This window comes from Pyricularia oryzae, chromosome 6, assembly GCF_000002495.2.
Source record: "Pyricularia oryzae 70-15 chromosome 6, whole genome shotgun sequence".
Classification (NCBI taxonomy): Eukaryota; Fungi; Ascomycota; class Sordariomycetes; order Magnaporthales; family Pyriculariaceae; genus Pyricularia; species Pyricularia oryzae.
Genome location: NC_017853.1, coordinates 1,419,162 through 1,445,408, shown reverse-complemented (window position 1 = coordinate 1,445,408; position 26,247 = coordinate 1,419,162). Strand labels below are relative to the sequence as shown.

The following is a 26,247-nucleotide window of genomic DNA, read 5'->3' as shown; positions in this document are numbered from 1 at the left end:
CGCCAAGCCGTATTACGGCCCTCGTTGAATTAAGCTAACCTATATATGGATCTGGCCCTAATACAACTGGGACCCACTCTGCCTACAGCCTTACCGTACCGGTGCTGTGGCATGAAGGGCACAGTCCAGGGTCGTCGACTCTAGAGGGATCCTTTAAATCACAATGTGCGCAGCTGAAAAAATGTTCGGTCGTGGCCTCGCTCTCTTTTTCCCCGCTGTGCGTGTCGCCATTCGCGGTTTTTGGTAGTTGTCGAGTTTTCCATCATTTATAACCAGACTCTCACAATGGCCTCAACCGTTGAGACAACGCCTGCAGAGGTGACATCGGCACCCGTCCCGGCGTCACCCAGCCAGCCAGTGCATCCGGCAATTGCTGCCGGAGCGCGACCCGTCGAGACAGTCACCGAGAAACCTCAAACCACTGTCTCCGCCCAGGCCTCGCCCGACGCCACTGCACCTACTGCACCTACTGCACCTACTGCACCTACTGCACCCGGTATAGAACAGACTCTCCCCTCCGCTGCCTCACCGGCAGCGCAGCCTGTGACAACTGGTGGGGCGACAGTACAGGATCCTGAGCAGACAGGTTCGTTCCCTCAGCGGTTAAAGGAGGCAGATAGGCACTGGGCATGGAAAGTCGGCTCCAGGACTCTTCAATGCATTTTATGTCTCGTAGGCATAGCATGCTGTGCGTGGCTCATTGGGGGAACCGTCCGCATCAATGGCGGTAACTACTACAGCCCACTCTCCGACTTGGACATATTCATGACAACTATCGCCACTCCCTTGGTAAGTGTGCCATGTACCCATGTTGCTTGCCAAGAGCCCACTCAACATTTTATACCCTAGATAAATACCTCGTCTATTATCTGAGACTGACCAAATCACCTGCAGTTCGTCTTATCCGTCCTCTGGGGCATGATCGACCTCTTGGTCCGACTTTGCCGCAAACCACCTCGGCCAACCCACCCTGCTGTCATCCTGAGCATCGATCTGTGCTTCTGGGCCACCTTTATCGTCCCGATCCTCGCCTCTATTATTGCCTACCAAGAGATCTCCTATCTCGAAATGCGCACCGTGTTTGGCGATCCCAGCTACAGTTACAACAAGGGATACCGGGGTGAGTACTACCTGAACCAGACGACCGACACGTGGATCTACAACATTACAAGCATCGACAAGGGCTCTCGGGAGTACAACTCCACGACGAGGTCGTGGAGCTTCCCCAAGATAGACCCCTCCACCATCGTCCGCGACTGCTCCGAATACTACAGCTCGTGCGCCGAGCAGGACGCCACCCTCAATGCCATGTGGAAGCAGATCCCCACGCGCTTCGCCCTCACCATCACCATCATGGTCATGCTCGCCCTCGTCACCGTGTGCCACTTCAAGCTCTTTGTGTGGGCCTGCGTGGACACGCACAGGTGGCGCGCGAGCAGGAAGCAGGAGGCCATCGCAAAGTCCATCGAAGGGATGCTGGCTACCGGACAACTGGTCCTTTCCCCGGGGCCCAATGGTGAGCTCGTGATGCGGCCGTCGCCGGCGTATCTGCCTACTCAGGTCTACACGCCTGCTCAGGCGTTTCCTCCAGCGATGCAGCAGGCTCCTCCTGTCACGGCGCAGCAATCACAAGGGGTGAGATATGCCTAGAGATGTGTCTCGACTCGAATAGAACCACCACTTTTCTGTACCGACAGAAAGACATGATCCGGATCAATCACATAAGATCTGATAGATAATAGACAATAAAACATAATAATCAACCGATTGATACCAACGCTTTGTGAATGTGCAACAACTCCCAAGCAAACTTGGCGGACTCTCTGCGCAGCCGGAGGATCCTCACACACACAAACACGAAAACCAACTAATCATACACTGCACACGCCCAGACCGCAGCTCAGCCCTCCTACAGCGCCTTTCTGGTCACGGCAGCATATGGTCCCGCCTCCGCAAAAGCACGACGCCCCCGCCAAAGCCGCATTCCTTGCGCCCGCAATCTTGCCGATCCACTCGGTGAAGGAGTACCCCCTCTCCGACTGTGTGTCCTTTGCATCTACGGGCCTGCGTCGGTCGACCGGCTCTCTCGGCTGTTCAGGTGACAATCGTGACGGGTCTTGTATGGCGAGGCCAGGGCTCTGTTTGGTACACGGTAGGCTTTTTCCTGGCCAGGTTGTGGGCGCCGAGAGGATCGTGTGGGCCAAGAGGGCAGATAACAGTTGGAAGATGAGCAGCTTCATAGTATGATTATGACTGGTTTTGAGTTGGGCTAGTAGTTTTGTAGTTGCGTCTGCCGTCTATTATACTGCTGGAGCTTTTTATGGCCTTTGTAGTTCTATCGCATGAATCCAGCAAACTTGTATTGTTGTGTATACAATAGCAACATCACAAGGTGAGCTTCCTTCTCCAAAGATGACAGGTGCACTACTTAAAGCATGACATCCAGATCCAAAATCGATTGTATAGCCGCTCAAATCTACCGGCTGCTGGATCCCTCAGTCTAGCCGAGGTGCAAGACGCGGCAGTGTTTGCGCAGCCTGGGGAAGAATATGTAGGGACAAAACGTGCGCCGCACTGCATGGGCGGTCTGCTGCAACATGAATAGTATATCAGGGTCAGTGCCACTATTCTGTCCAAAGCAGAAGTGAATGCTACGATATACTCAATATTAGATGCAAGTTAGTGAGGATCGCATCCAGGCTGCCTTTCAACGCCAATTGCTCTCTGGGATAGCCCGAACGACGACCATTTGAACTAGACCAGACTCTGGTTTAAAAACGTCGCTATATGCTATGACGGATTGGTTCACTTGTCTTGAGCGGTCATATACATCTCACGAGCCTGTCCATTGCGAGAAAGAGACGATCGAAGGCGTGTTCCTAATTATAGTATGTAAATTGTGCATGCAGGATCGTCAGGAACCGATGAGCTTTTGTGGAAGAGCAATTAACCTGCATGTCAGTCGTCGGTGGCGCTGATACGCAATTCAGGGCAAATGTTGCTTCCACAGCCCTGACAGGCTGAGTATGCAGGGATAGAGAGGTAGCATTGAGCCTGAATTAGAAAAATTGGCAGTGTTAAGCGTGTGGGGATGTCCCTTGAGCGAAGAAATTGTAGAGCGTTCATTGCTTATCGAGTAGGCTCACGAAGCTTTATTTTTATTGCCAGGTAGAATGCATGGCACCGAACCACATCGACGTGCTTGGACACTTGACATTTTCTTCCGCAAGTCGCCTGTACGTAATAGAATGTGGAATGTCGCCGAGTCAATCAGTCATATGCTTGGCAGTCTTGGGCCTCCCATTGTTACCCGCTTGGGTCACGTGAAGTCCCGGCTTTTATCGGAGTTAATCAGCATTCATCATCAATTCCAACGGCTTCTGCGACAGTCTTGAACGCACTGGAAAGCTTTGACCAAGCAGCTGAGCTCGTCAGACACTCATCAACGTCACGCCTCCGCCTCCGACCACTCCGAAATTTGCCATCAGGTCTTTATCCTCGACATAACAACCACAACCTCTCATCGAGCAACAACGACGATCATCAAAGCAGTCGAAATTTCCTCGAAGGATATTGCGACACAATACTGCATTAAGACAACAATCCTAGAACCCAGCGACAATGTCGTTCACCATCTCGGTCCGTCAGGGTCCAGCTCGTCTGGCCCATCTGATCAAGAGCACCAGCGCAAAGCCCACCACCCTGCGGGCTTTCCACCAGTCTGCTCCCAAAAACACCTTTTTCACATCAAAAACGGCAACATGGCGCCCGACGACATCCTCGAGCTTGGTCGCCCGCGCCTCGAGCCGAGCTTACCACCAGCACGCCCCGCATGCTCCGGTAGACAACTCGTCGCTGATGCGCAAGCTGCTCGTCGGCGGTGCCATCTTTGGAGGAACCCTCGTTGCCACCAACGTGGTCTTTAACCGCGAGACCCGCGAGGATGGAGGCATGCCTCCATATGAGCGATCGTACCTCAACGACACCTTTTTGCACACCGGTCTCGGCATCGGCATCATCGGCTTGACTGCCAGGCAGATGATCAAGACTGGATTCGTGTATCGCTTGATGGTCACCAACCCTTGGGTGTTTGCCATTGGTGGTCTGGGTCTCAGCTTTGCTACCATGATTGGCGCCAGGTCTATCGACCCTGACAAGTAAGTGACTCCTTCCTTTGACTGAACAAAAGGGCATCTGTCTGACATTATATCTGTAGCTACGTCCCCAAGTACGCCCTGTGGACGGCATTCAACGCGACGCAAGCCGCTTTCGTCGCTCCTCTTCTCGCCTTCGTCCCGGGTCCTCTCATCGCCCGCGCTGGCCTTTACACCCTCGCCATGATGGGCTCCATCTCGTTCGTCGGCGCGACCGCCAAGCAGGAAAAGTACCTCTACATTGGTGGTCCCCTCCTGGCTGGTGCGGCCATCGTCGCCGTCTCGGGTCTTGCTCCTCTTGTCGTCCCCGTAACTGCCGTTAGGACTCTCGCCTTCACCGAGAACCTCTGGCTCTACGGTGGTCTCGCCGTCTTTGGCGGCTTCACGCTCTACGACGTCCAGAAGGTCTTGCATCACGCCCGTCTGGCCCAAAGGGGTCTCATCAAGAAGGACCCCATCGCTGAGAGCATCAGCCTGGAGCTCGACTTCCTCAACATCTTTGTTCGCATGGTTCAGATCCTGATGATGCAGAACAGCAGGCGAAAGTAAACAAACGATAAAGACACGTATTTCTTTTGTTCTCATGTAATCAAGGTTTGCGCTTTGGGAGGTGATTGTACTACCTAACTCTCTGCTCAAAAGTGGCATTTAGCTGCCCGTACATAACTGGTGTTGAGGCGTTGGATTCCATAGTGTATAATACCAGGAAAATCGTTTCGTCAAACTACCTAAACTTTACATTTTCCGCCATAATAAAAAAAAGCTACAATCTAGATTTCCGCTCCTCATCCGCCGAGCCGTCCTGGAGTCATTTGAGCTCGGGGAAATCCCTCAAGTGGTGGCTGGCACACTGGTACCCAGATGGGTTCTTGTGAAGGTACAGCTGGTGGTAGTCCTCGGCGTCCCACCACTGTCCAGCGGGCAGCAGCTCCGTGACGATCTTGCCCTTCCACCACTGCTCGTTGGCCTTTTGCGTCACCTCCCTCGCGATCTTCTCCTGCTCTGCGTTGTGGTAAAACACGGCGCTGCGGTACTGCGTGCCCCTGTCGTTGCCCTGCTGGTTGGGCGTCGTCGGGTCGTGCGTCTTGTAGAAGAACTCGACCAGCTGCCTGTAGCTGATGCGGCTGGGGTCGAAGACGACCTGCGTCGCCTCGGCGTGGCCCGTCGCGCCCGAGCACACGGCGCGGTACGACGGGTTCTGCGCCTCGCCGCCAATGTAGCCCACGCGCGCGTCGTACAGGCCCTTGTTCTCAAAGTGCTTGCGGAAGATGTGCTCGACGCCCCAGAAGCAACCCGCCGCAAAGGTCGCCCGCTGCGCGCCCTCGGGGATCGTCGCCGCCGCCCCGCCGGATGTGGCCTCGGACACGGAGAGCATGGTCGAGCTGGTGAATGGTCGGGTCAGGCGGGTGATGAATGCTGGAGCCGAGAATACCATTGCGAGGAGGACTGCGAGGGCCGCGGTCAGTATCGTTGCTGCCAGGACTGGGTTTGTTGGCGGGGAGGGTCGTATCCGTGCGTTTTTGGACGCCGTTTTGGTTTGGTGGGGCAGAAAGCTCGTGAGAGCTTTAATTCTAGAGCTTGACGGGCTAAGAGATTGCGATGGATGTTGGTGCAGCTTGTGGGTTGCGAATTGGTTTACAATACCTGTCGGCAGTTGTGATGTGGAAACACGCAGAAAATGAATCTTTAAAACATACTCCAATCGCTTGGCCTTGGTTCTCCAAATCTAAATCCAAATCTAGTCAAGTCTAGACCGTCAGTGGCAATCTTCTGTGGTAATCAGAGTTGAGCTCGGTTCGCGGGGTTAACTGTTCCGTGCCAGCCGACAGCGCGAGCACTGACAAATCCGCTGCAGCACGTCATCAGTGCACGAAAGCCATCCCTGCCTACAGTACACCTAAGGTGTGCGTATTGTTGACGATTCCACCGGCTCGGCCACGCAGGATTGGCGCATACGTATGTGTTTTGTTTCCCCCTTTTTTGATTCTTAGTCTGGATAAAAATAACCCAGGAGAATGCAAAAGTCTATAATTGTATCTACATCTAGAGGAGCGGCACTGAGAAATGCAAAACTTCAGTAGTAATGTTCAGCCACCTCGCAACTCTGAGCGGGTATCGGTATTTACTTTGATGCAACACAGGCAAATTTTATTTCCCATTTGTGCTCACTACCAGTAGATCCGGTAACAAATAGGCTTTTCAGTCCAAATCCCAGATTTTGCGTAGACGTATTATATTTAATAATTAGAGCTGAATCACTCGCCGTGTCATTAACATTGGGGAACCAAAGTTCGCCTCGCACCCAAGCCAGTGTGTTCAAATACCTTATGCCACGCTCAGAAGTAAAAACACCAAATATGCAAGCATATACTCCGTATAAAGTGGTTTTTCCCCTGCTTTTTTCAGAGATATGGGTGCGACAGAGAATTCACTTATCAGTATGCTCTTGGATAATAGAAGCGCATGCAGTCAATAGAAGCAAAACAGCCAAACGCAGAAAGGTCGGCAATAACGTTGGGCTCCACATCTCCGACCCCCCTAAAGTCCGGCCCCCTTGAAAAATGTAACGACGAAATACCCCTTTTATAAACCGATTTAAATGTAAAACTATCAACGCACAATAATACAATCATTGTCAGGCTCTCCCGGTTCGCTAACCTCTTCTCCATCGTTCAAAGCTTCTAAACAGTCCCTATTATTTTCCTGTGCTTCATAAACGTTTTTTTTGCTGACCAAAAGCTCGTTGGGATCCGGAATTACCCTTTTCCTTTTGACCGGCCGTACCGCCTCCAATTTTGCGTTTAACAAACTGATTTTTTGCTGAGCTTCAGCCAATAAGATATCCTTGGTTTCGAAGCTTTTTTGGACTTTTGCAAACAAAAGCCGTGAAGTGGCGTTACTTTTTTCGGACCGGGAAATTTCCTGTAGTTGAAGTCGAATATCTCGGGTCGTTTTAGGGGTTTTCCAAATAAGTAAAGACTGGTCGTTAATTTTTTGGGTTGGATTTTCCGGTGTTTTATCCCTTTGGAAGCCGTTATTTTTACCTTTTTCGACGTTGGCGTTGCTATTTTCTAATAAAAAAGGGTTTAAAAGTGGTTTTGCCAAGTTCACCGGCCATAACCCCGTCGTACGCCAACCAGATTGAATGGTTTTTGCTATAAATGCTTTTGATCTGGCTTTTCGATAGCAAAGTAGAAAGTTTCGTTTCCCAACAACCGTTGAACAGCAAAACTGGTTTACAAATCCCAGGTGACGTCGATAAGCTTCCTTTAACGGCCCAAAAACCGATAAATCCAACGGTTGAAGAACGTGTGACGAATGAGGGGGTAAATATAGGAGTTGAATATTGTTTTGCAAGCAAAGAAGCATAAATTCGTCCGTTATATGTGATCCATGGCCATCCAGAACTAATAACCGCTTTTCAGGGGTTAAAGGTTGGGTATACGGAATAAACACCTTTTTTAACCATTCGATACCTGTTTCATTATTTGTCCACCCGTTTTCGGTTGCATGAAATTGCCAGGTATCGAAAGGACTTAAATCAGCTGGAAACCATTGTTGCTGTACGTTTTTCCCCTTAAATATAACGAGGGGAGGTATAACAGCCCCCGTAGCTGATACACATTCGATTATGCTCGTCCAACCCCGCGTTCCAGGCTCTTTTCGCTGTAATGGCCGGATTTTATTACGCCCTAACACCAGGCCATTAGATCCTTTGCCTTCCATTATACCTGTTTCGTCCATATTCCAACGGTTGGCCGGTTTTATAGTATCGACAACGGGATTTTTCAAATAGGACCACCAAGATTTAATTACCTCGGTTGTAGCCCCATTAACCCGGGCATTTTCTATTCGCCGGGGTCTTTGGGTTTTCAAAATTGGATATCGGGCTATAAAACGGCTAACCCAATGTTTCCCAAGGCTTTTTCTTTCTCCGGCGGCCTGAAGAATTCGTTCCGCAAAATAGCGTAGTTCTTGATGCGTTGGCGGAAGGCCTAACGCGGCCTGCGCAAGTACCCAATCTGCCAAATAGGTTTCCTGCTCCTGTGAAAGCCTTTGACAAAATCTTTTCGCTTGTTGAATTGACTGGGCCCCCTTTAAACGATCGTGAAGGGTACTCCGAGGAATACCCCATTTTTGCGAGGTTTTGTGAACTGATTTGCCATTTCTTATGTCAGAAATGGCAGCAAGAAGCTGATTTTCAGTGTACTGTTTCATTGGAAGGTTTGGAGCAAGAATCTTCAAAAATCAAGTTCTAAAGTGAAAAATTCGTCTAGATATTTATAAAATAAAACAAAGGGTTGACGTGGCTGAGTAGATATTTTTAGGGGCCGGACTTTAGGGGGGTCGGAGATGTGGAGCCCAACGTTAACCAAACACGTCATCGCCTCATGAAATTTGCGGTGCATAAAATTCCGCAAGGAGTAATGAAGGTATTGTAAGAAAGTTGCTGCAATTACTATATAGCAGAGACCACACGAAAAAGAAGCTCCAAAACCCCCGCCACCCACACAACACCTCTATTCACGCAGCACCTGCACCCCAAAAGGGACCAGAGAAATCCGCCACCCACACCGCAACATTTTTCTACGCTCTCAAAAGGCGTCTACAAGTGGAAAGAGTCCAAAACGAAAATGAAAAAAGCACAAAAAGTGAATGCTCACTACCAGGGTCGAACTGGCGACCTTCGCATTACTTGATATGTTTGTTAGACATATTAGTACGACGCTCTAACCAACTGAGCTAAGCGAGCTGAGCTGTTGTTGAAGAGGGCTGATGGGAATGGCACTGTGTACGCAACGCACCTGCCGTCTGTGCGATACTCAATCAGGTGGGTCATGTTCGATTCTACCATGTCGGCTTGGCCGGTACCTGCCACAAGCACACCACCCATCTAGCCGGTTGAGTGTGTACCTACCTACGAGCTACAGTAGTTGTGCAATTTTATTACAACCTCCAAGGTGAGGGGAGGCGGGTGGCCCTGTTGGGTTGCGATATTTTTGCACAGGTGCTATACCTAGGTAATTAGATAAAACACAGTCTTGGAAGATATAGACGGATTTTGCAAACTGCCTTACAAGATTGGTTGCATTGCTATAATTGGTTGCTTCCCCTGGATCATGTGCACAGAGACTACTATAGTAGTTCTAGGTTCTACTATGTAGGGTTCAAAGGGAAGACATGACTGAGGTTGTGTGGCCATTGCTGATTCAGGGAAACCATGGCCACCATATCCTAGCTCGATCAGATAATAACCCAGGACATATTTCTCTTTGCGAGATGGACCCGTGTACAATATTGGCCCCTGCGATTGCGTGATGCTACACTTGGGTCATAGATATTCTGAATGGGGTTGCCAAGCGCACCTTTTGTGGATACTCCCGACATCAAGCGGCTTGAGTCGGTAGTTGACAGTTGTTGTGCTGGATATTAATATGGATACCCATGTTTGACTTACATGACTAAAAAGGACAATCTGGATCGAATCGTGCACCGACTTCCAAGATGTGCCTGCTATTCTGGTCGTTGATAACGAATTTTTCTTCTCTTTTTTTGTAAAGCTGTATGACTAGCAATGCTGTGTAAACCAATACGCAAGGAAAAGACGCCTCTCCGCTAAATCCCAGAGAACCACCAACATTACTCTAGATAGACAGTATATGAGAAGGCTTGTATGACTAGCCTCATGCGCCAAGTCCAAAGAACCTTCCAAACCTCCGCCAGACCTCGGCAGCCATGGCATCCCGTCCGCTCCGCGTCCTCTGCACCGCATCCCTGTTCTCGTGCGCCCTCCTGAGTAGATACTTCATGCACTCGCCCGTGGTACCCCAGACGAGGTACTTGTACGACTTGACGGCTGCGGCGTCCTTCTCGCAGGCGCTCGCGATCAAATCGCAGCTGACCTCGTCGGCCATGCCCTGCAGCTGCGCAAAGGCCACCTCGGTGGTCCTGGCCTCGCCGCGCTTGATGATCTCGCGGCCCTTGCACACCGACTCCGAGTTGTGCGACGCCAGGACCATGTGCACCTCGGGGAACTCGCTGCCCTCGTCCTTGCCGGCGAGGGGTCCCTCCCAGCGCTGGCGCAGGAGCGCGGCCGCCACGCCGTCGTAGCACGCGTCCGTGTCGGCCTTGGTGTCGTGGATCAGGTGCCGCGGGTCCGAGCCGAGGTAGGCGCCGCGGACGAGCTTGGCGCCGACCGCAAACGGTTTGCCCTCGGCGGCGCTCTGGGCTGCGGCGCGCAGGTGCGATGCCAGCACGGACGGCGTGGCCTTGAGGTAGGCCTGGTACGTGTTGTAGACGACGCAGCGGCCCGGTGCGTTGTGCTTGCGCATGTAGTGCATGGTCCAGTCGTCGATGCCGGGCTGCAGGGCCTGCTGTTCGGCGTCAAAGAGGAGGCGGACGCCGCGGGCGGCTGCCAGTTTGCAAATGTCGTCTATGGCTTTGGCGAGGGCGGGTGGTGGGGGGAGTTTCTCCGACAACGAGAATAGGGCTTGTCTTCCTGCTCCCGTGAATCTATAGTTTGCATGGTCAGCTTGATGTTGAAATTGAAAAATGAAAATCCCGTATTGCGACTCGACTTACTTTACCGAGACGAAATCGCCAGGGCTGACAAGCCTAACTGTCTCCATGGTTCCTTCGGCCCACGGTATAACCTCTTTTTGCGTACACTCCTCGGAAGCTTTGCCTTCTGTGCATGAGTGAAGTTCCTTTGTCTCCTTGTCGCTAAGGACCACCTCCTTTGCATAGCCAAGCAAGACGCCGGTGAAACCAATCTTCTTCAGCCCGGCGATGGTTTGCCGAACCTCCAAGGGGTTCTCGCCGGCGCAAAATTGCGCATAAAACGTCTTTTTAAGTGCCCATCTCAATATGGGGTTTCGATCAGGGTTCAGTAATGGGCTCTTGCTATGAGCCAATCCGGACATGATTGCCAGAGATGGATTGAGGAGTAGAGGCGAGGAAGAAACGGTTGTTACTGCCAAGGAGCGGAGGACAGTCTTCAGAGGCAAAACAGACAAGCAACTGCTATTTTTGACAACAACGGTGGCCATCTTGCCTGTTTGTGTTTGAGGCGGCACGAGTGCTTCATTAGATGTATTAAGCGATGTGGCGGTGGTGTGGTGGGTTGAGGACCTGGTAGAGGAAGAATGTATTGTCCTAGATTTCGTCGAGCTCATCCTCACGAATCTTGATGAATTTGTAAAACGTATTCCATTTTTGCGACCTCTTGTCCGGTGAGGTGCGGCAGCAGCGACCCTGGATACTTGGGTTTCGCTGTGAGATAAGGTGCAAAGCGCTCCGCCGCAACGGCGTAGCACGCGTTCTGAGTGCATCTGTGGCGTAAGCTGTAGGAATGACGCAAAAACAAGCTAATCGATTTCAGTACCAAATGGTCAACAGGGTAAGCAAACTTTCAACAAGTGGTATTTGAGAATAACTGTCTAGACATGAGCTCAAGGTACAGATAACAACAGCAGGGAGGCTATATATCAACAGATGAGAGGGGCTTATGCAGGGCAAAGTTTCCATGGCCCAATTGCAAGGTAATCCTTAGAGTTCAATCGCAAGGCCGTTGCCTACCATCAGAAGGGGTCGTTCCTGAGCTCCTATGTCGGAGCGGATGGCAACGGCTGCAAAGACTAGGACAAAGCGCTTATCGCGGTGGTCTGGGCCTTCTTTGTTTTGGGGTTTTTGGCTCTGCGGCTCGAGATTCGACCATGAAACCCAAAACCAACCCCCCCCACGACGCATGCATGTGCATGGACGTTGCCGGAGCTTTCCAGACAAAGAGTAGTAGGATTTGGTCGTCACGTGGACCTGATATGAAATGACTTGAACGAATGCCGTGGGTAGCCGGGCCCACTGGGTCGACCTAGTCAGTGGAAACCCACTTGCATAGCAGGCTGGCCTGGAAGTTTTAGTTTTGGAAAAAGGTTCTGGCGCCAATCCCTTCTCGATCTAAATTCGGTGCCCTGCCTCCCGCCAACCCCCGTGGAGATTTTGCAAATATTTTTGCAGTGGGATCGTCTTGGAATAACGGCTGTGTGACCGGTCCGATTACCCCGTGTTGGCAGATGTTGGTTGTATCTTGGAATTGCATAACTTGTTGACCTGTCGCATCCATGCAGCTGCCATGCGCAGACGGCTAAAGTCCCGTATGTAGGCGAACCTGCCAAGCTTTGAGCATGTGACCCGGTCCGAAATCGCAAACGAGTCTCAGCGCCACCTCCGTAACCATGATCTCACGGGGTTTAGAGGATTGATTGCAAGCGTCACTTGATCTTTGATCGTCTCGAATCGAATCCGCCCGGGAAAACCGCCTCGACTACTGGGTGCATAGATTCCCGCCCAATCACCGACAGCCAAGGGCCGATGCCGAAGTAACGTTCCCAACGACCCTGCGGGCCGTCAGTCAAATCCTCCAAGCTCCGTCCTGCGGCATCGCGGAGCCAAGCGCTGACTTCCCCGCTCGATAATGCAACCCATGTCGTTGATTAATATGAAAACGTGTCAATCGACAATTCAAGTCATCGAATTAGACGCGTCCGACTCTCCAAGGCGTTTTCGCACATATTCGACATAGCTGATGGGTCGGCCTCGTAGGAATCCAACCGCGTCTTGAAGACCACCATAGGCAACTCCCGCTATCAGCGCCATCTTTGTCGTCCGGGCCGCCATCACCAACGGGAATCGATCTGCATGATAGTCACTAGTCAATAAAGCATTCCCACCAGTAAAGGTTGCAGTTCATATCACACAAGTCACCCCGCAAAATGCTTATCAGGGCTAAAGATAGGGCCTTGAGACTTACGCCATAGGCTGAAGCCACCAGCGACCGTCACAGAAGCCAGGACGGTGTTGATGGCATCCGGGTAGCCCCTCCAGACGTCAAACATGTTTTCAATGGCAAACATGGCTGTCGTCCAAATGCTGACGCGTCCTCCCATTTTGAGCCCTTCCTTGATGCTCGAAAAGGCGACGTGGTAGTTCTTGCTCTTGTGATATAGGAACCACCCCGGCGTGGTAGTTGGGAGCTTGTGTGCGTGTTCTGCCCGGAATCGAAGTCCTGCCATTTTACTGCCTTGTGCGATGCCCAGACACATGCCGACTCCGAACGAGAGAAACGAGGCAACGGGTATTCGAATCGGCGCCGGCATCGAGAGGCGAGACTTTCTCCTCAGCTCCTCGATCTCCTCGGGCGTGAGCTCTTTGTACGGCTGGTCGGATCTTCTGGAGCGGCCATTTTTTGGGTTCGAGATTGCCTCGGCCGCCGCTCGTTCGGTCGCCATTGTCGACAAGATGCGAGGAAGGTTATGAATGGAGTTGACTCTTGATAATAGCAGAGTGGGCGCAGAGTGCTTCGATTCGCAGTCACTGGCAATTGAAAGCTATAGTCGGTTGATGAGCGGTCTGTCTTGTGTATTCCAGCTGCTCGCCAGATTGTGGCCAAACTTCGACTTGGGATTTTTTTTCATCCAATCCATTCCATCCAACCCGACGCGTCTTCATGATGGCCCAAGCTCCCTGGACCCTTCCACCCCAGCGCTATCCACAGCCGGTTGGTAGTTTGGGAGTGGGGTCAGCGCTGAGCTTCAGTCCTTGGCGTCCGTTAATTGTCGACTGAAATTGCCCCGCCGTTGCTTCCGCTACCAAGCGCGATCAGTTGAGGTACAGACAGTGACACGAGCTGTATCAAGTAACCTAGAGACGCCAAGTTCAAGGAATCATAGTCAAGCTCCCTGTTTGGCTGGATTGTAAACTCAACTCGTTAAAAATATCGCTTGTATCGAGATCCGAGCTCACGATGGCAAGTCAGTTCGTTTTGTAATAAAACTGACCATCATTGACGTCACACTAACCCTCACAATAGGCACCTAAAAAGACCAAGTCCGGCGAGATTGACCTCTCGCTGCGCTTCAGATTCGGGATACACACCATCTTCCTGCTGGTATCACCCTTGACGACATTTGACGACATCTCAGTTGAGCTGCTATCGGCCATCCGTGAGCGCTACCCGCGCGGCCTCAGCTCATCGAGGATCTCACCAAACGACACTCCCATCCCCGGCGATGGTGAAGAGGTCATTGTTGTGTATGGGGCACTTGCGAGCAGGCACAACCTCGAGTCGTGGCGCGACCTCAAAATCCAGGGCTCAGAGACGCCGGTCAGCAAGAGCATCAAGGACGGCACCGACATTGCCTTTCTCGTGCGTACCCCGGACGAGGAGGATGACCCGGTCAAGTTTGTAGTCGAGTGGCCTAGGTTGGATGATGATGACGATGAGGATGAGGAGCAATGAGCTGGAGATGAGGATATGAGTTAATGTGCTTCAGCATCTGGGGCAAGCACTTTTCACGACAGGCGTATTGAATGAAGGAATGATACCCGGGTTGAACTTTGCATTTACGATCATTCTTGAGCCTGGACGCTTGACGAAAGACTATAGAATCATAGTAGACTTTTTTCTAATGCCATCAGTCTGACTTGTTCTTCTCCGACGCCCTCATATCCTCCCACTCCGTCTCCAAAATGGACATGCACACCACGTCGTACCACTTTCGGTCGTGGTAGTGCGCCTCCCTCAGTCGCCCGTCGACCTTGAGCCCCAGCCTTCGGTAAACCGCGTGGGCTCGATGGTTGTAGCCGATGCTCTCGATCCTCACGCTGTGCATCCGGACGAAGCGGAAGGACCAGTCGATGGCCCACTTGATCGCCTCGGTGCCGTAACCTTTGTTCTGGAACTGGGTGGCCAGCATGATTCCCAGCCTGGCGTTGCCATTGTGCTTCATGTCAAACGGCAGCGCGTGGTCGCCAAGGTTGATGCACAGGTAGCCGATCGGGGTCGGGTTTTCCACGAGCTGCTGCGTGTAGGGCTTGCCTCGGCGGTCGTCTGCGCGCCTTGTGCCGTTGGACTGCGGCGTGTCGGAGGCTTCTCCATCTCCATCGGGACTTGGTTGGAGGCAGATGATGACGGACAGGAGCGACTTTTCGATCATGGCGACCATGCCGGCCGAGGACTGGGTGCTGGGCGGCACCACCAGGGTTGGATAGGAGAGAACGTGGTTGACGGGATCGCTCTCGATGTTCTCGTGGATGAAGGCCGCGTCGCTGCTCTCGACTCCGCGGAACAGAAGACGTTCCGTTCTAAAGAGGTTTTCCTTTCCCTTGACAGCCTCCATGGCTCTGATGCTAGTCTAGTCGTAATAATATGCTGGGCTCGTGTACCCGCAGTCCACGTTTAGACTTTAGAGTGCGACTGCAAAGGTGAGCGAGTACATGTCTTATAAATGCTTTCAGAACCCTAGCTTCACTGTCACATCATAAAAACCACCAGAGTGCCAAGCATCTCAGTATGGCAAGGAGCGACGTTGCCATGGGATCGTCACGCATTGATTCGCTCCACAAATCCCGGTTTGGCGAGCTAACTATGGTAGTTGTCTCCCACCCTACGCACTGCTTCATCGCCAACTGGCCGGTAGTTGGTCTTTGTCAGAGGGTAAATGACGTCGGTCGCAGGCTCCCTCTGCTGTTTTTGCGAGTGCAGTTGAAACTCGTGGTAGTCTTCTGCTGGCCAAGGCTTACCAAGGAGGTGTTGGGGATGAAAAAGGCATGGTTCTATGCGACAGAGAACAACAATACCAAGGGGCTCAAGGGAACAATACCAAGAGCCAGGAACCATCGTCTGGGGTTCTCGTGATAAGCTGCACAAAAGTGCACATACGATCTTGGAAGAAAATATTCGATACATTCAAAAGAATTGCTTGTCTTGGTATGGCTTGCCACCTCAACTGAATGCCCAAAGGTATGCTGCAAGGTACCGGCACCAAGGTACTTAGCCAAGGCCTTGTCTCACAATGTGTTGAGCGAGAATATAGCTATCATCTTGGCAAATGCCTCCTACGTGGAACAATTGATTCCCTAAATGTTTTTTGAGATAGGCAGTTATCTGCTCGTTGTTAGGGGTTCTGCCTCTGCTCATCACTTGGCTCTCTGCGTGTTCCTCATGGCCAATCAAACCTGCCTCCGGAGATTATGCAGGCAAGATACGACCAATAATCAGTAGCTCCCTGGTCGTGCCCTCTTGCCCATCGGCAGGTCCCGAAGACATATCTTGAGTCGTGGCCATGTGAGATTCGGCTGAGCGTCCGGTTTCATGGTCTTTCTGTCGTCCCCTTATTTTCTTCAGCCTCTTCAGGAGCCTCAGAGTCCAAGTACTTGATTCAATGCGGCGTTAACTTTCGAGTCCGCACCAATAGCTACAACAAAAAGATAACTAGGTTAGCATGAGATCCCTCCGGGTTATGCTTCTCAGGGGACTGGGATGCTTTGGGCCACTTACTGCGGCCTTGCGAACGAGGTCTTGCTTTGGTTCAAACAGATTGTCTTTTAAACTGCTGGAAGTGGCTTTTTACTACATGAGAGGTGTGTTCGTCGTAGTCACAGGTTATGCTGTGGATATGAAGATATGTTCATTCCAAACCTGTCGCATCTGGACGCGGCTGAGTATCTGCTCGCCTGGGACTCTGGGGCGCTGGTGCGGGCGCGGCTGCTCGTGTTGATTCTTGTTCGTTTTCTCCGTCAGGTAGAACTGGTTGAGATGTTTAATCGGAGGCTTCGAGGACCTCGAGACTCGGCCACAAGGTTCTGGTAAACAGTTGCCGTCTAGGTTGATATCCAAAGTAGCTGAGGTAGCCGAGGAGAGATAGTGCAGAAAACGCTTATGTTGAGTACATTGCTTAGGTAAGTTCAAGGTAGACATTCAAGGTAGGCGTTCAAGGCAAGGTACTAAAGTAGGTACCTTAGGTAGGCCGTCCCCAATTTCAACTACAAAATGGTCCGTCTGGCTTGGATGACGTCGACACAAACAGTCTACATCCATTGATTTGGGGCAGCCAATCACTAAAGCGCTTTCTGCGAGGCTCCTTACCTTGGTACTCGGTAACAAAGCTTTGTCCCTAGAGAGCAAACTCTTTGTAGCCCATGGTTTTTTGTCAGGGTACATTTGAAGGTGAGATGCGCGTAGATACATATGTAGACGAGCTGGGGTGCCGGCGATTCAACGTCCAATGTCTATCTAGAGGCATTATTCTTGCAAGCAAAGCCAGTGTTGTACAGGCTTCAAGTGCACCGCCTCAGGAATCAAGCAGATAGGTGTAGGAGTCAAGGAGTGCATTGCAGACAAGCCATCAAAGTCTGCAGGCGTAGCAAGTTATCAAAATACGTGGTCGATGAGGGGTGTTGTAAGTCAACCCAGAGGGGACCAGGCGGGGCCAAGGTCACTCCATGGCCAAGGTAGCTGGGCTTCCTCTAAACAGCAAGAACCAGCTGGTGGCCAGGTGATGGCCAACTGATTGCAAGATGAAGGTCGGCGGCGAGTGTGCGTTTGTTGACGTGGGTCGTTGGATAAAAAGGCAGCGGGGTGCCAAACCAAATAAACAACTCGAGCGCGCCCACGTAAAATCCAAATTTTCTCTCTCTCTCGCTCTCTCGTCTCTTCCTCGTTCTCTCCCTTTTTCAAAAGCTAATAAACCCACCAAGTATTTCGAGGGAAATTCAAACCTTTCATACTCAGAAAACCTGAATGTTGTGCCAGTATCTTCTCTCATCAGCTACTTGAACCCCAAAACCACTTCAAAAGGCAGGGCTATCAAACCCAGCTTCAGCCTTTCACAACTCACGTTGACCCAAGTCAAAACAATCTCGACCATCCTGCTCTCTGGTAAGCTTGGAATTGATCTGCTTTCATTCCTAAAACTAAAACTTGTTAGATTGCAACCAACTGACCGATAGAGAGGCTAGACCTGGTGCTTATCATCGTCAATACTTGAAATTCCCGAGATTGTTCTGTTCAGAATCAAGAAACAATTCATACCAGCAGAAACAATGTCGTCCGAAACTGCCAATCCGGAGACTTCATCTCCATCTGCCCCCGCCGTCCTAGGTGTTCCCAAGGTCTGCGAGGTGTCCACCGCATACATCTCGCGTCTCCCAAACGAGCCCGAGACCCGGGCTCTCCAGGTCCCAGTTGAGTTCCAAGACAACGTGGAGGATACCGTCAACGGCCCTCACGGCCACGGCCATCTCTTCAAGTGGACGCTGGCTTTCGTCCAGGGAGACCCCGAGGCGGACGGCCGCTTCCTTCGTCGGCAGTCGGAGCTCGTGGCAAGCCTCAGGACCGAGGAGCAACTGCTCGCCAGCGTCCAAGAGGCCATCGACAAGGAGCGGCTCGACAGCCAGGAAGAGGGCATGTTTGTGTGGCAAGCCAGCGACAGCCTGACGGATGAGAAGCTGTACCGCGAGGCATCTGTGCGCTGGCTCAAGCGGGAGCTCAACGTCACTGGCCACCATTACATGCTGGCAAAGTCCATTGCGGGAACCAAGGCCCAGCAGATGGCCGCAGCGGCTGCCGCCACCGAGGCCATACAGCCTCAGCCGCACGGGGCGGACCCGGCGCAGCACTCCCAAGGCGTCATGGAGGACGTGTTCTCCGCCCTCTTTGGCGAGGACCAAATCCCCCAGATGCACCAGCTGGACAACACAGAGTCCTACGCCAAGCTCGTGAGCCAAATCGCCCAGTACGTCAACTCGGGCACGTTTGGCGGCTTCCAGACCTTTGGCCCCGACATGGGCGCCGCCTGCAGCCAGGTGCAGGCCATCACCGACGACCTCCGCGAGATGGTGGGGAGCCACGCCTACAGCAACGAGGACGAGGGACGCAAGATTGTCCGCATTACAAACATGCTGCACAACAAGCGGTGGAACGAGCAGCAGGTCGACCGCCTCGACCTCGCGCACAAGGTCGCCTTTGTGGTCAAGACCCTTCGCCTGCGCGGCGAGGAGTACGACGACTGGATCCGCGCCCATCCCCACGCCCGAGTCGTCCGCGAGGCCATCGAGAACGCGGCTGAAGCCGAGGCCTCGGCTAATTGGGGAGAGATGTAAAGGTACATGGCCATGTGCTACGGCAGAAGGCCATCGAAGCTATGCATTTATTCGGCGCCCCCCCAAGACCTGTAGGCTGTATGAATATGTGAGTAAGCATCTAAATGTCACGCAATTGCAAGAAGAAAGCCCGAGTTAGTCTTACTAACCATTCTACCTACAATAGTCAATGAAGCTGTTCACTATGAGAGTGCAAAGTTATACCCTATCCTATGCTTTCTTCTTACCTCCATACGATTGTATTATTACTTCCCTTCTCCTTTCTCATGTCTTCTTCTCCCTCCTCTTTTGCGTCTTTTACTTTTGACTCTCCCGTCTTGTACATTTTCCTTTTTCTCTTCCTCTACTTGGAGGTCATGTGCACAGGAAACAAAGGATACGACAGTCAACTTGGCGGGAATCACAAAGCAAAACCCGGAAGGAATGTCACCCATATGGCAATAAATGCCAATCAACATACAGATTTCATCACAAAGCTTGACCCCAAGATGGTTTTGATAATTATGGTACTTGTTATGGTATTGGGGGAGCGCCTATGTAGATTACATGGGTACATAAAAGGATCGAGCCGCATGTCTCCGCATAGATGGTATCCTAAAATAATACAAGAGAAAAGAAAAACAAAGAGACCGTCCCAATCCCCCCCAAAGATCATAGCCACGCTTAACAGGAATCAGCCGGGCAGGCAATGTTTGTGCCGTAGATGTCACCCGAAACTTCAGCCAGCTGCAGGACGGCGCCAATGACGCCTCCCATTCCCTCACCGGCGATGGCTCCGGCGGCGACGGCGTAGCCGTAGGTCTCCCAGCTTGCGGGGCGGTACTTGCGCCAAAAGTGGGCAATCAGAGCTCCGGCCAGGGCGGCGTTGGTGAAGACGGGGCTGGGGATGACGAAGCTGAGGGCGATGGCGCCCCAGTTGGGCAGGTACGCTCTGTACTTCTCGCGGGTGCCGACGAGGTAGTAGTGGCGGAAGACGACCTGGGCGACCGAGACGGCACCGAGCAGGCAGGCGGCGATTCCGGAGCTCTTGGGGATGGAGACGGTGGGGTCGGTGACGGCCTGGGCGACGGCCTGCCAGGCGGCGACCGAGGGCGTGGCGAAGGCGCAGTGGTCCTTGTCGCCCTGGATGGTGATGATGCAGGGGTAGGCCGTGGCGAAGAGGACAAACATGGCCGGGGCGATGAAGACGCTGAACAGCGATCCGATGGCCTGGGCGATCCACTGCTTGATGGGAGGGGTGCCGAGCAGGAATCCGACCCTGAAGTCGCTGGTGAGATCCGTCGCGACGCCGGCGGCGCCACCGGCGACACTGGACGCGATGATGTTGATGCGCTGCGCGTCGGCCAGAGCAAAGCCGGCACCAGACGTCGTACCACCGACGACGAGCTGGGCGGCCTTGCTGGCGGCTGTGAGCGGGGTCGTGTCGGTAACGGCTCCGATCTGAACAGCCAGGAAGGAGAAGATGAAGGACAGAAGAATGATGAGGATGGTCAAACCGCCGCCAACTAGTGAAAGATGAAAAAAAATGTGGTTAGCACGATGGGTCGGTCATGAGTTTTATGTGCTTGGTGTTCCAAGTGTTGTTGAGCCTTTTAAACTTACTGTTCCACTGGAAGTGAAGGACAATGATGGAAAGAACCAGCGAGACAAGCAGGCCAGAGGACCACATCCAAGTCCTGACGCGGTCCTCGGGCCTGGCCGAGTCCTGAACCAGGTCAGAGCCGGACTCGCTCTCGGTGCCCTGGGCAGCCTGGGCGGCAAAGAAGGCGTTTTGCTTTCCACGCTTTGCAAGCATGTCGTTGATGCCGACGCAGGCCTGGCGCCAACCGGCCTTGAAGGCAACGCCAATGACCTTGTACTGGATGAAGAGCTCGGCCATGGAGCTGCACACCATGATCATGACACCAGGCCAGAGGAGCCAGTAACGAGGCGACGGCTTACGCTTGCCAAGTCCTGAAAGAGAGGCAAACGAGTAGAGGCTGTCCCACTTGGGGTCATCCGAGAGCTTTTATTGTGAAAAAAAAACGTCAGCTTTTGTTCGTGTCTGGCATGTCGAAAAGACCTTTGTTTTGCTCGATAGAAGAGCTTCGTCGCCAACTCACCTGAATACCAATGCACTCCTCGTAGTGAACAAGGAGCGGGCCGATGAATCCCCAGGCCAAGAAGGAACCGCCAAACATGCTCAAGGCAGAGTTGAGACCGATAAGCATACCGGAGCCGATGAAGGACGGCGTAACTTCAAAGTACCATCCCCATGACTCGATGTTGAGCGCCCAGGATGTGTAGCCGGACCAGATCTATCAAGGGATGGTTAGCCATGTCCGGATCAAACAGATACCTAAAAATCCGAAAAAAAAGAGAGAAAAACAAAAGGTGAATTGGGTTGACTCACGTGGAACCAGGTGAAAAAGTGCCAGTCGTAAAGAATGCCGATGGCGTAGTACGAAGCAACACGGTGGACGACGGCAGCTCCAAAGGTGATGAGCAGTCCCTTGAGCTTCTTCATGGCCTCGACACCTCCAGCAGCACCGGCGTGCATCGAGCGGATGGTAAGAGCCGTGGCGGTGGGCGAAGGGAACAAGAGACGCAGCTCGCGGGCGACCTGGATGACGAAGAACTTGCGCAGGGGAGTGGCGAAGAAGAGACCGACGAACGTGCAGACGATGGTGATGGTGAACATGCGGCCGATGTCTTCCATGGGGGTCTTGCTCAGGAGGCCGAGACGGTACATGGCCGGCAGACCAGCAACGAAGATTCCGCTGATGCCTCCGGCTCCGGTGGCGGCGGCTTGCACAATACTGCAGATTTCATGTCAGTATTTGTTGGACTGGATACAAGGGACAAGGCGCCACGTCCAGACACTCTCGGGTCCATCGTGGCCACCACTCCTGCTTACCTGTTCTCCTGAGGTCCAAAGTAGCCCTTGGTCGCCTTGGCCAGGAACTTGAGGATACCAAAACCGAAGATGGCACCAAACATGTTGGCCGAAAACGTGAAACCCGTCTTGAGACCGAGGTACAAGTTGGAAGCGCTGACGAGGGTTCCCAGTATGATTCCCACAACGACGGCTCGGAAGGTGAGCGGGTTAGCCTCGTGGGGAATCGACGGGTCCATGATAAGAGGCTTGTAGAGATCCTGGAGAGATAAGAGAGAGAGAGGGACATGTCAGAATTGTCTGTTCACATTTGGCCGGGCGTCCCGAGACTCGCCAACGTACCTCGTCCTCGACGTCGGCCTCGTCAACATCGACGACGACCTTCTCCTTGAGCTCCTCGGGGTGGCCAACAGCTGGCTCGGGCGACGGCGCCGCAGCGGGCGCCGCGTCGGCCGCGACGTTCTTCTCTGTTGATGCCATGGTCGCTGATGGACTGTGAGTCGTCTTCCCTTTGGCTGGATTACGACGTCCTTTGCCTGGCGGACAGGAGATGTGACCTGAAGGGGATGAGGAAGGAAGAGATGTCAACAAGAAGAAGAAAAAAAGGGTTGCGAGACCTGGGGTATTTCAAGGGTTCGAGATCAGATGAAGGCTGCAGCCAGGACCAGGCCATGATAGTCCACTGGACCCCCCCTTTCCGCAATCCACTCCATTCCCCTTTACCCACCACCTTCCTGGCTTGGTCAAACCCGCGTGCTGTCCCACTGGCATGATCGCTGTTCTCCAGATTATTGGGGTGGGGAGGGGCACGCGAGAATCCTGACTCTCCTGGGTTACCTTATCAGTGTCATTTAATCAAGGGTACTTTATTCTAGGTCTAGTCTAGTCCAGCCCCTGCCTTATGGCTTTCATCGCCGTACGGAGTAAAGGAACTCGGCAAAATGCCCCCCCCCCCACCCCACTCGAGCAGTGGAACGCATGGCGCGATTCCTCTTTAGTTCTTGCTCTCCAGGTGTTCCCCGGGGCTATTCTATCGCAGACAGTTAGTTGGCCAAGCTCTGTTCTGGACATTGTGCCGTTGGAGACCAATTGACTGTTCGATATTAGTTACTGTAGGTATCCTATCCTACCTTGAGCATGAGCTTGAGCCATCGCTTCGGATGGACCGTTGCAATCCAAAGTTGAGCTTAAACTTGCCCGTCCGCTTGTTGTCGTCCTTCCGTCGGATGACACCTGACAGCAACTTTGATGGGATTTCCGTTGCAACGCTACAAGAATAGTCTAGCCCTTTCACCGTTGCGACATGAAGCTGAATCTCACGACCAACGACCAACATGGTGGAGCCAGATAACGTCGTAATTGACTGTCAACGGCCTCCCATAGGACGACACTTCGTAAAGTGAAAGCGAATTGAAGGATTTTACTCAGCAGCGATAGATTCTGGGAGATAAGGCCCACGTCCCCGTTCGGCAAGTGGTCCGTGGCACTCTGCAGGGTATCCTTACTAGTTTTCCTGGTTCTGGAACCTTTGTGGAGGTGGCCATGTGGACTGGAGTCCTGGACATTGGACAGAGCGCCAGTTGATTGACCTCCAGCTTGTCGATCTTCAACGAAAAAGGCACGGCTGCGACAGCGCCATTCAATCAACTCGAATCGTTGTGGGTCGCTGGAGCTTGACCCAAAGCTAACCGCAGCTAATGTACCTTCCCAGCTAAGCAACAAAGCTAAGGCAAGGAACTTTTTCTAGGTGAGGTACCTACCAAGCCTACCTACCTTAGGGTAGGTGTGGAAGCAGGGTACCGCAGACATCCAATCCCAGCCGACGCCGCCGTTGGTCAGGTGCTGCCGCGCGCGTCTTCTAGAACAAAAAAAAAAAAAAAGGCAACCCGTTCCGTCGTACAAAACCGGTTTCTGTTGGCTGCAAGTGCATATGCGAACCAGTCAGATCTTTCGAGAGCCTTGCTTCCCAAGATGTGTGTGAGAACTTAATTCAGACCCATTTCGTGTCACGCGAGGTGCCGCGAGCCGAGTTCAAGCAACAGCTTCAAGCATTGCCAAGCGATAAGCCCCCGGCTTGGCCGATTGTCACGTCTTATCTTGGCCAGCAAGACGCGACAAGAAATGGCACATCTCTTGTTCCCAACACTTGTTTTGACCTCACTCGATGACAAGAATTACGCCTATCGTCCTCATTCGGGGGAGGAAAAAAAAAGTACTAAATGCTGACGACCCCATTGTTTGAGAGGTGGGCTTCAAAATTCTCGGTGAGTTTCCTTTCCCCCCCTTTGTGCACTTGTATGCAGTCCAAAATCGGTTCGCTCCAAGCTGGAAAAAGGATCATTTCGCTCCGAGCTGAAATAGACTCTGGAATCAATGCAGGCCGGATACCCAGTTAAATGACTCGCCTCCACACCCAAGTGCATCCATTCCCCTATGGATACGAACCGAGGCAGCTTTCCCTCGGCGGAGACGCCCATTCTGGCAGCTCGTTCGTTTCCCTCCTCGGTTGACATCCACATTTCGTGGCAAAAGCAGCCACAAGCGAATGGTTCAGGGAGGTCGGGAAAAGCGGGGAGGGTAGCCCACTCGGTGCCGAATCGCCGGGCTGCGCCGACAAAAAGTCGTCCCATGTCAAATTTTCCCTTCGAGATAACTCAATGCTTTTGGCCTCCTTGTCTCCACGAGGTGATATCCTCCACGGGGAGACCGGATTGGGGGAGTCCTTATCCCGATCCCCCTTGTTAGGTGTGACCCACTGAGCTTGATAATAGACGATCGGGGATTGGTTTCCTTCGTAAAGGTGAACCCGTCAATGTCACGCGACAACGGACTCGATGCATCTTCTTGGCCATCGTAGGTAGCCGTGACTTCTTAAGGATAGCCGGTCCAACATGGCAACCCCAAAAAGGACCAGAGTGGGATGACTTCATTTAAAACTCAATACAAGAACAAACCAACGCAAACCGTGTTTTATTTTTACTTTTTCATCTCACCCTCCCCTAGTGTCAACACTGTTACTACTCTTAAAAACAACCAACCAATCCCGATTTTTTCCAAGAGCAACCCAAACAACATAACAGAAACTAGTTATAGGTAGATAACCGTGATCGCCCTGTCAGCAAATCAACCTATTTGCTGAAAGGGGAGTCATCAGTGTGATATCCATCATATTCTGTATACCAGGGTGAATCGATGTACAACTAGCTGCTAAGCGACTCGACGTCGTCACCGTCGCCACTACAATCGTCGTCGGCACGTTCAACGGCGCGTGCAACCAACTTGCCACCCCGTCGGTGGCAAGCACGGTGCCTAGCCCGGGCTCCAGTGCTGTGGCCAGCAGAGGTCCCTGCACGGTGGGTACCATAGCTCTTGATCGAGTTATGGGGTTCATAACCGTTATTCCCACTGGCCGATCGAGTAACTAAAGCTCCATTCTCGTGCATTTTGCCGGGTTGGGCGTTGGCCGATAAGGCAGTAGCCAAGACTAAGAAAAGCTAAAGGGACTGCATTTTGCTGCAAAGGATAGTTTTACGGGCTGGGGGTAAAATCCCAGGGTGGAACCCAAGGTTAAGGTACGAGTTACAGAGTATAAATGTAAAAGGCTACAAGTTAAACTCGTGGGGTCAAAATACACGGTTGGAACAAGGCTCCAACACAACAACCCTGTATAACTCTTTTCTTTTCTTTTTAGGCCTTGTTGAGTTTCGGTATTATTCGCTGTTTTTACTCACCCGTCAGGTCTTGTTGGGATACGTGCTACTGCTGAATCAGGCGATTCAGGCCTCATTTATCAAATATATGGCCATTCTGGACCTTTATCCCCCGAAACAAGGTAGACAAATTCGACTCCCGGACTTGTAACAGTGCCAACAGATGTTGACCTCGGTTGGATAGATATGTAAAGTGCCAAGAATATATGCAGCAACTGCTTGATTTATGCTTGTTAAAGGCAGATTTATTCATAGGACCAAGATCTTCTGGGGATGCTTAACAGGTCTCGCAAAGCTGTCGGGCCTTGGAATTATACTCAGCTGCATGTATATCTGGCACGCCCGCACAAAGATCCGCAGCCCTTACCGATTCAATGGAAACATCAACTTTGTCCAAGTTGACGCTCACGGTAGCAGCTGACTTTTTCAGTCCCAGATTTTGCGGTCTCCAGATTATATGCACAGGCCTTATTTCACAATACAGTCCCTTGTTCAAATTTAATTGGCCGGAGCAGTTCAACGGGGGGCGACAGCACACCTCTTCACCTAGAGCAGGATTCGGTTCCAT

The 26,247-nt window shown here is 52.3% G+C and overlaps 11 protein-coding genes and 1 non-coding gene across 12 annotated transcripts; 4 read left to right on the top strand and 8 right to left on the bottom strand.

Annotated features, from left to right (window-relative positions):
- Positions 1-285: 285 nt before the first annotated feature.
- On the top strand, positions 286-2,435 carry MGG_04241 (uncharacterized protein; the record flags this gene model as incomplete). The annotated part of the gene is made up of 2 exons (XM_003719525.1): positions 286-789; positions 895-2,435. The coding sequence occupies 2 exons, from the start codon at positions 286-288 to the stop codon at positions 1,648-1,650; spliced, it is 1,260 nt and encodes a 419-aa protein (XP_003719573.1). The 3' UTR covers positions 1,651-2,435.
- MGG_17666 (uncharacterized protein) lies at positions 1,872-3,228 on the bottom strand (the record flags this gene model as incomplete). Its single annotated transcript, XM_003719524.1, has 1 exon — positions 1,872-3,228. Exon 1 carries the CDS (start codon positions 2,238-2,240, stop codon positions 1,872-1,874), a length of 369 nt encoding a protein of 122 aa, XP_003719572.1. The 5' UTR covers positions 2,241-3,228.
- Positions 3,229-3,382: 154 nt separating this feature from the next.
- MGG_04242 (bax Inhibitor family protein) lies at positions 3,383-4,893 on the top strand. The gene is made up of 2 exons (XM_003719523.1): positions 3,383-4,157; positions 4,217-4,893. The coding sequence occupies exons 1-2, from the start codon at positions 3,622-3,624 to the stop codon at positions 4,701-4,703; spliced, it is 1,023 nt and encodes a 340-aa protein (XP_003719571.1). The 5' UTR covers positions 3,383-3,621; the 3' UTR covers positions 4,704-4,893.
- Positions 4,717-5,970, bottom strand: MGG_04243 (peptide methionine sulfoxide). The gene has a single exon (XM_003719522.1). It carries the CDS (start codon positions 5,587-5,589, stop codon positions 4,963-4,965), a length of 627 nt encoding a protein of 208 aa, XP_003719570.1. The 5' UTR covers positions 5,590-5,970; the 3' UTR covers positions 4,717-4,962.
- Positions 5,971-8,811: 2,841 nt separating this feature from the next.
- On the bottom strand, positions 8,812-8,907 carry MGG_20272. The gene has a single exon. It is a non-coding gene; the product is annotated as a tRNA-Ile (tRNA).
- A 741-nt stretch (positions 8,908-9,648) lies between these two features.
- On the bottom strand, positions 9,649-11,571 carry MGG_04244 (uncharacterized protein). The gene is made up of 2 exons (XM_003719521.1): positions 10,737-11,571; positions 9,649-10,667 (listed from the first exon to the last, which is right to left on the bottom strand). Exons 1-2 carry the CDS (start codon positions 11,483-11,485, stop codon positions 9,839-9,841), a joined length of 1,578 nt encoding a protein of 525 aa, XP_003719569.1. The 5' UTR covers positions 11,486-11,571; the 3' UTR covers positions 9,649-9,838.
- Positions 11,572-12,674: 1,103 nt separating this feature from the next.
- Positions 12,675-13,441, bottom strand: MGG_04245 (uncharacterized protein; the record flags this gene model as incomplete). Its single annotated transcript, XM_003719520.1, has 2 exons — positions 12,675-12,847; positions 12,964-13,441. 2 exons carry the CDS (start codon positions 13,439-13,441, stop codon positions 12,675-12,677), a joined length of 651 nt encoding a protein of 216 aa, XP_003719568.1.
- Positions 13,442-13,744: 303 nt separating this feature from the next.
- On the top strand, positions 13,745-14,636 carry MGG_04246 (uncharacterized protein). The gene is made up of 2 exons (XM_003719519.1): positions 13,745-13,959; positions 14,023-14,636. Exons 1-2 carry the CDS (start codon positions 13,957-13,959, stop codon positions 14,449-14,451), a joined length of 432 nt encoding a protein of 143 aa, XP_003719567.1. The 5' UTR covers positions 13,745-13,956; the 3' UTR covers positions 14,452-14,636.
- Positions 14,627-15,331, bottom strand: MGG_04247 (uncharacterized protein; the record flags this gene model as incomplete). The annotated part of the gene is made up of 1 exon (XM_003719518.1): positions 14,627-15,331. The coding sequence occupies one exon, from the start codon at positions 15,329-15,331 to the stop codon at positions 14,627-14,629; it is 705 nt and encodes a 234-aa protein (XP_003719566.1).
- A 2,704-nt stretch (positions 15,332-18,035) lies between these two features.
- Positions 18,036-19,094, top strand: MGG_12186 (uncharacterized protein; the record flags this gene model as incomplete). The annotated part of the gene is made up of 2 exons (XM_003719517.1): positions 18,036-18,632; positions 18,672-19,094. The coding sequence occupies 2 exons, from the start codon at positions 18,036-18,038 to the stop codon at positions 19,092-19,094; spliced, it is 1,020 nt and encodes a 339-aa protein (XP_003719565.1).
- A 482-nt stretch (positions 19,095-19,576) lies between these two features.
- Positions 19,577-22,519, bottom strand: MGG_04248 (uncharacterized protein). The gene is made up of 6 exons (XM_003719516.1): positions 22,312-22,519; positions 21,991-22,229; positions 21,487-21,892; positions 21,197-21,391; positions 20,697-21,099; positions 19,577-20,599 (listed from the first exon to the last, which is right to left on the bottom strand). The coding sequence occupies exons 1-6, from the start codon at positions 22,447-22,449 to the stop codon at positions 19,758-19,760; spliced, it is 2,223 nt and encodes a 740-aa protein (XP_003719564.1). The 5' UTR covers positions 22,450-22,519; the 3' UTR covers positions 19,577-19,757.
- Positions 22,520-22,851: 332 nt separating this feature from the next.
- MGG_14896 (uncharacterized protein) lies at positions 22,852-23,305 on the bottom strand (the record flags this gene model as incomplete). Its single annotated transcript, XM_003719515.1, has 2 exons — positions 22,852-22,999; positions 23,100-23,305. 2 exons carry the CDS (start codon positions 23,303-23,305, stop codon positions 22,852-22,854), a joined length of 354 nt encoding a protein of 117 aa, XP_003719563.1.
- Between the last annotated feature and the right edge of the window lie 2,942 nt (positions 23,306-26,247).

What these genes read in the sequence shown, in the direction of transcription:
- MGG_04242 (XM_003719523.1), top strand. Translation starts at nt 3,622, where the DNA reads ATGTCGTTCACCATCTCGGTCCGTCAGGGTCCAGCTCGTCTGGCCCAT. An exon ending in AGGTCTATCGACCCTGACAA is followed by an intron (nt 4,158 to 4,216) that starts GTAAGTGACTCC and finishes TTATATCTGTAG; the next exon opens with CTACGTCCCCAAGTACGCCC.
- MGG_04243 (XM_003719522.1), bottom strand. Translation starts at nt 5,589, where the DNA reads ATGGTATTCTCGGCTCCAGCATTCATCACCCGCCTGACCCGACCATTC.
- MGG_04244 (XM_003719521.1), bottom strand. Translation starts at nt 11,485, where the DNA reads ATGCACTCAGAACGCGTGCTACGCCGTTGCGGCGGAGCGCTTTGCACC. An exon ending in GGCGATTTCGTCTCGGTAAA is followed by an intron (nt 10,668 to 10,736) that starts GTAAGTCGAGTC and finishes TGCAAACTATAG; the next exon opens with ATTCACGGGAGCAGGAAGAC.
- MGG_04248 (XM_003719516.1), bottom strand. Translation starts at nt 22,449, where the DNA reads ATGGCATCAACAGAGAAGAACGTCGCGGCCGACGCGGCGCCCGCTGCG. An exon ending in TTTGGACCTCAGGAGAACAG is followed by an intron (nt 21,893 to 21,990) that starts GTAAGCAGGAGT and finishes TGAAATCTGCAG; the next exon opens with TATTGTGCAAGCCGCCGCCA. An exon ending in ACTTTTTCACCTGGTTCCAC is followed by an intron (nt 21,392 to 21,486) that starts GTGAGTCAACCC and finishes ATCCCTTGATAG; the next exon opens with ATCTGGTCCGGCTACACATC.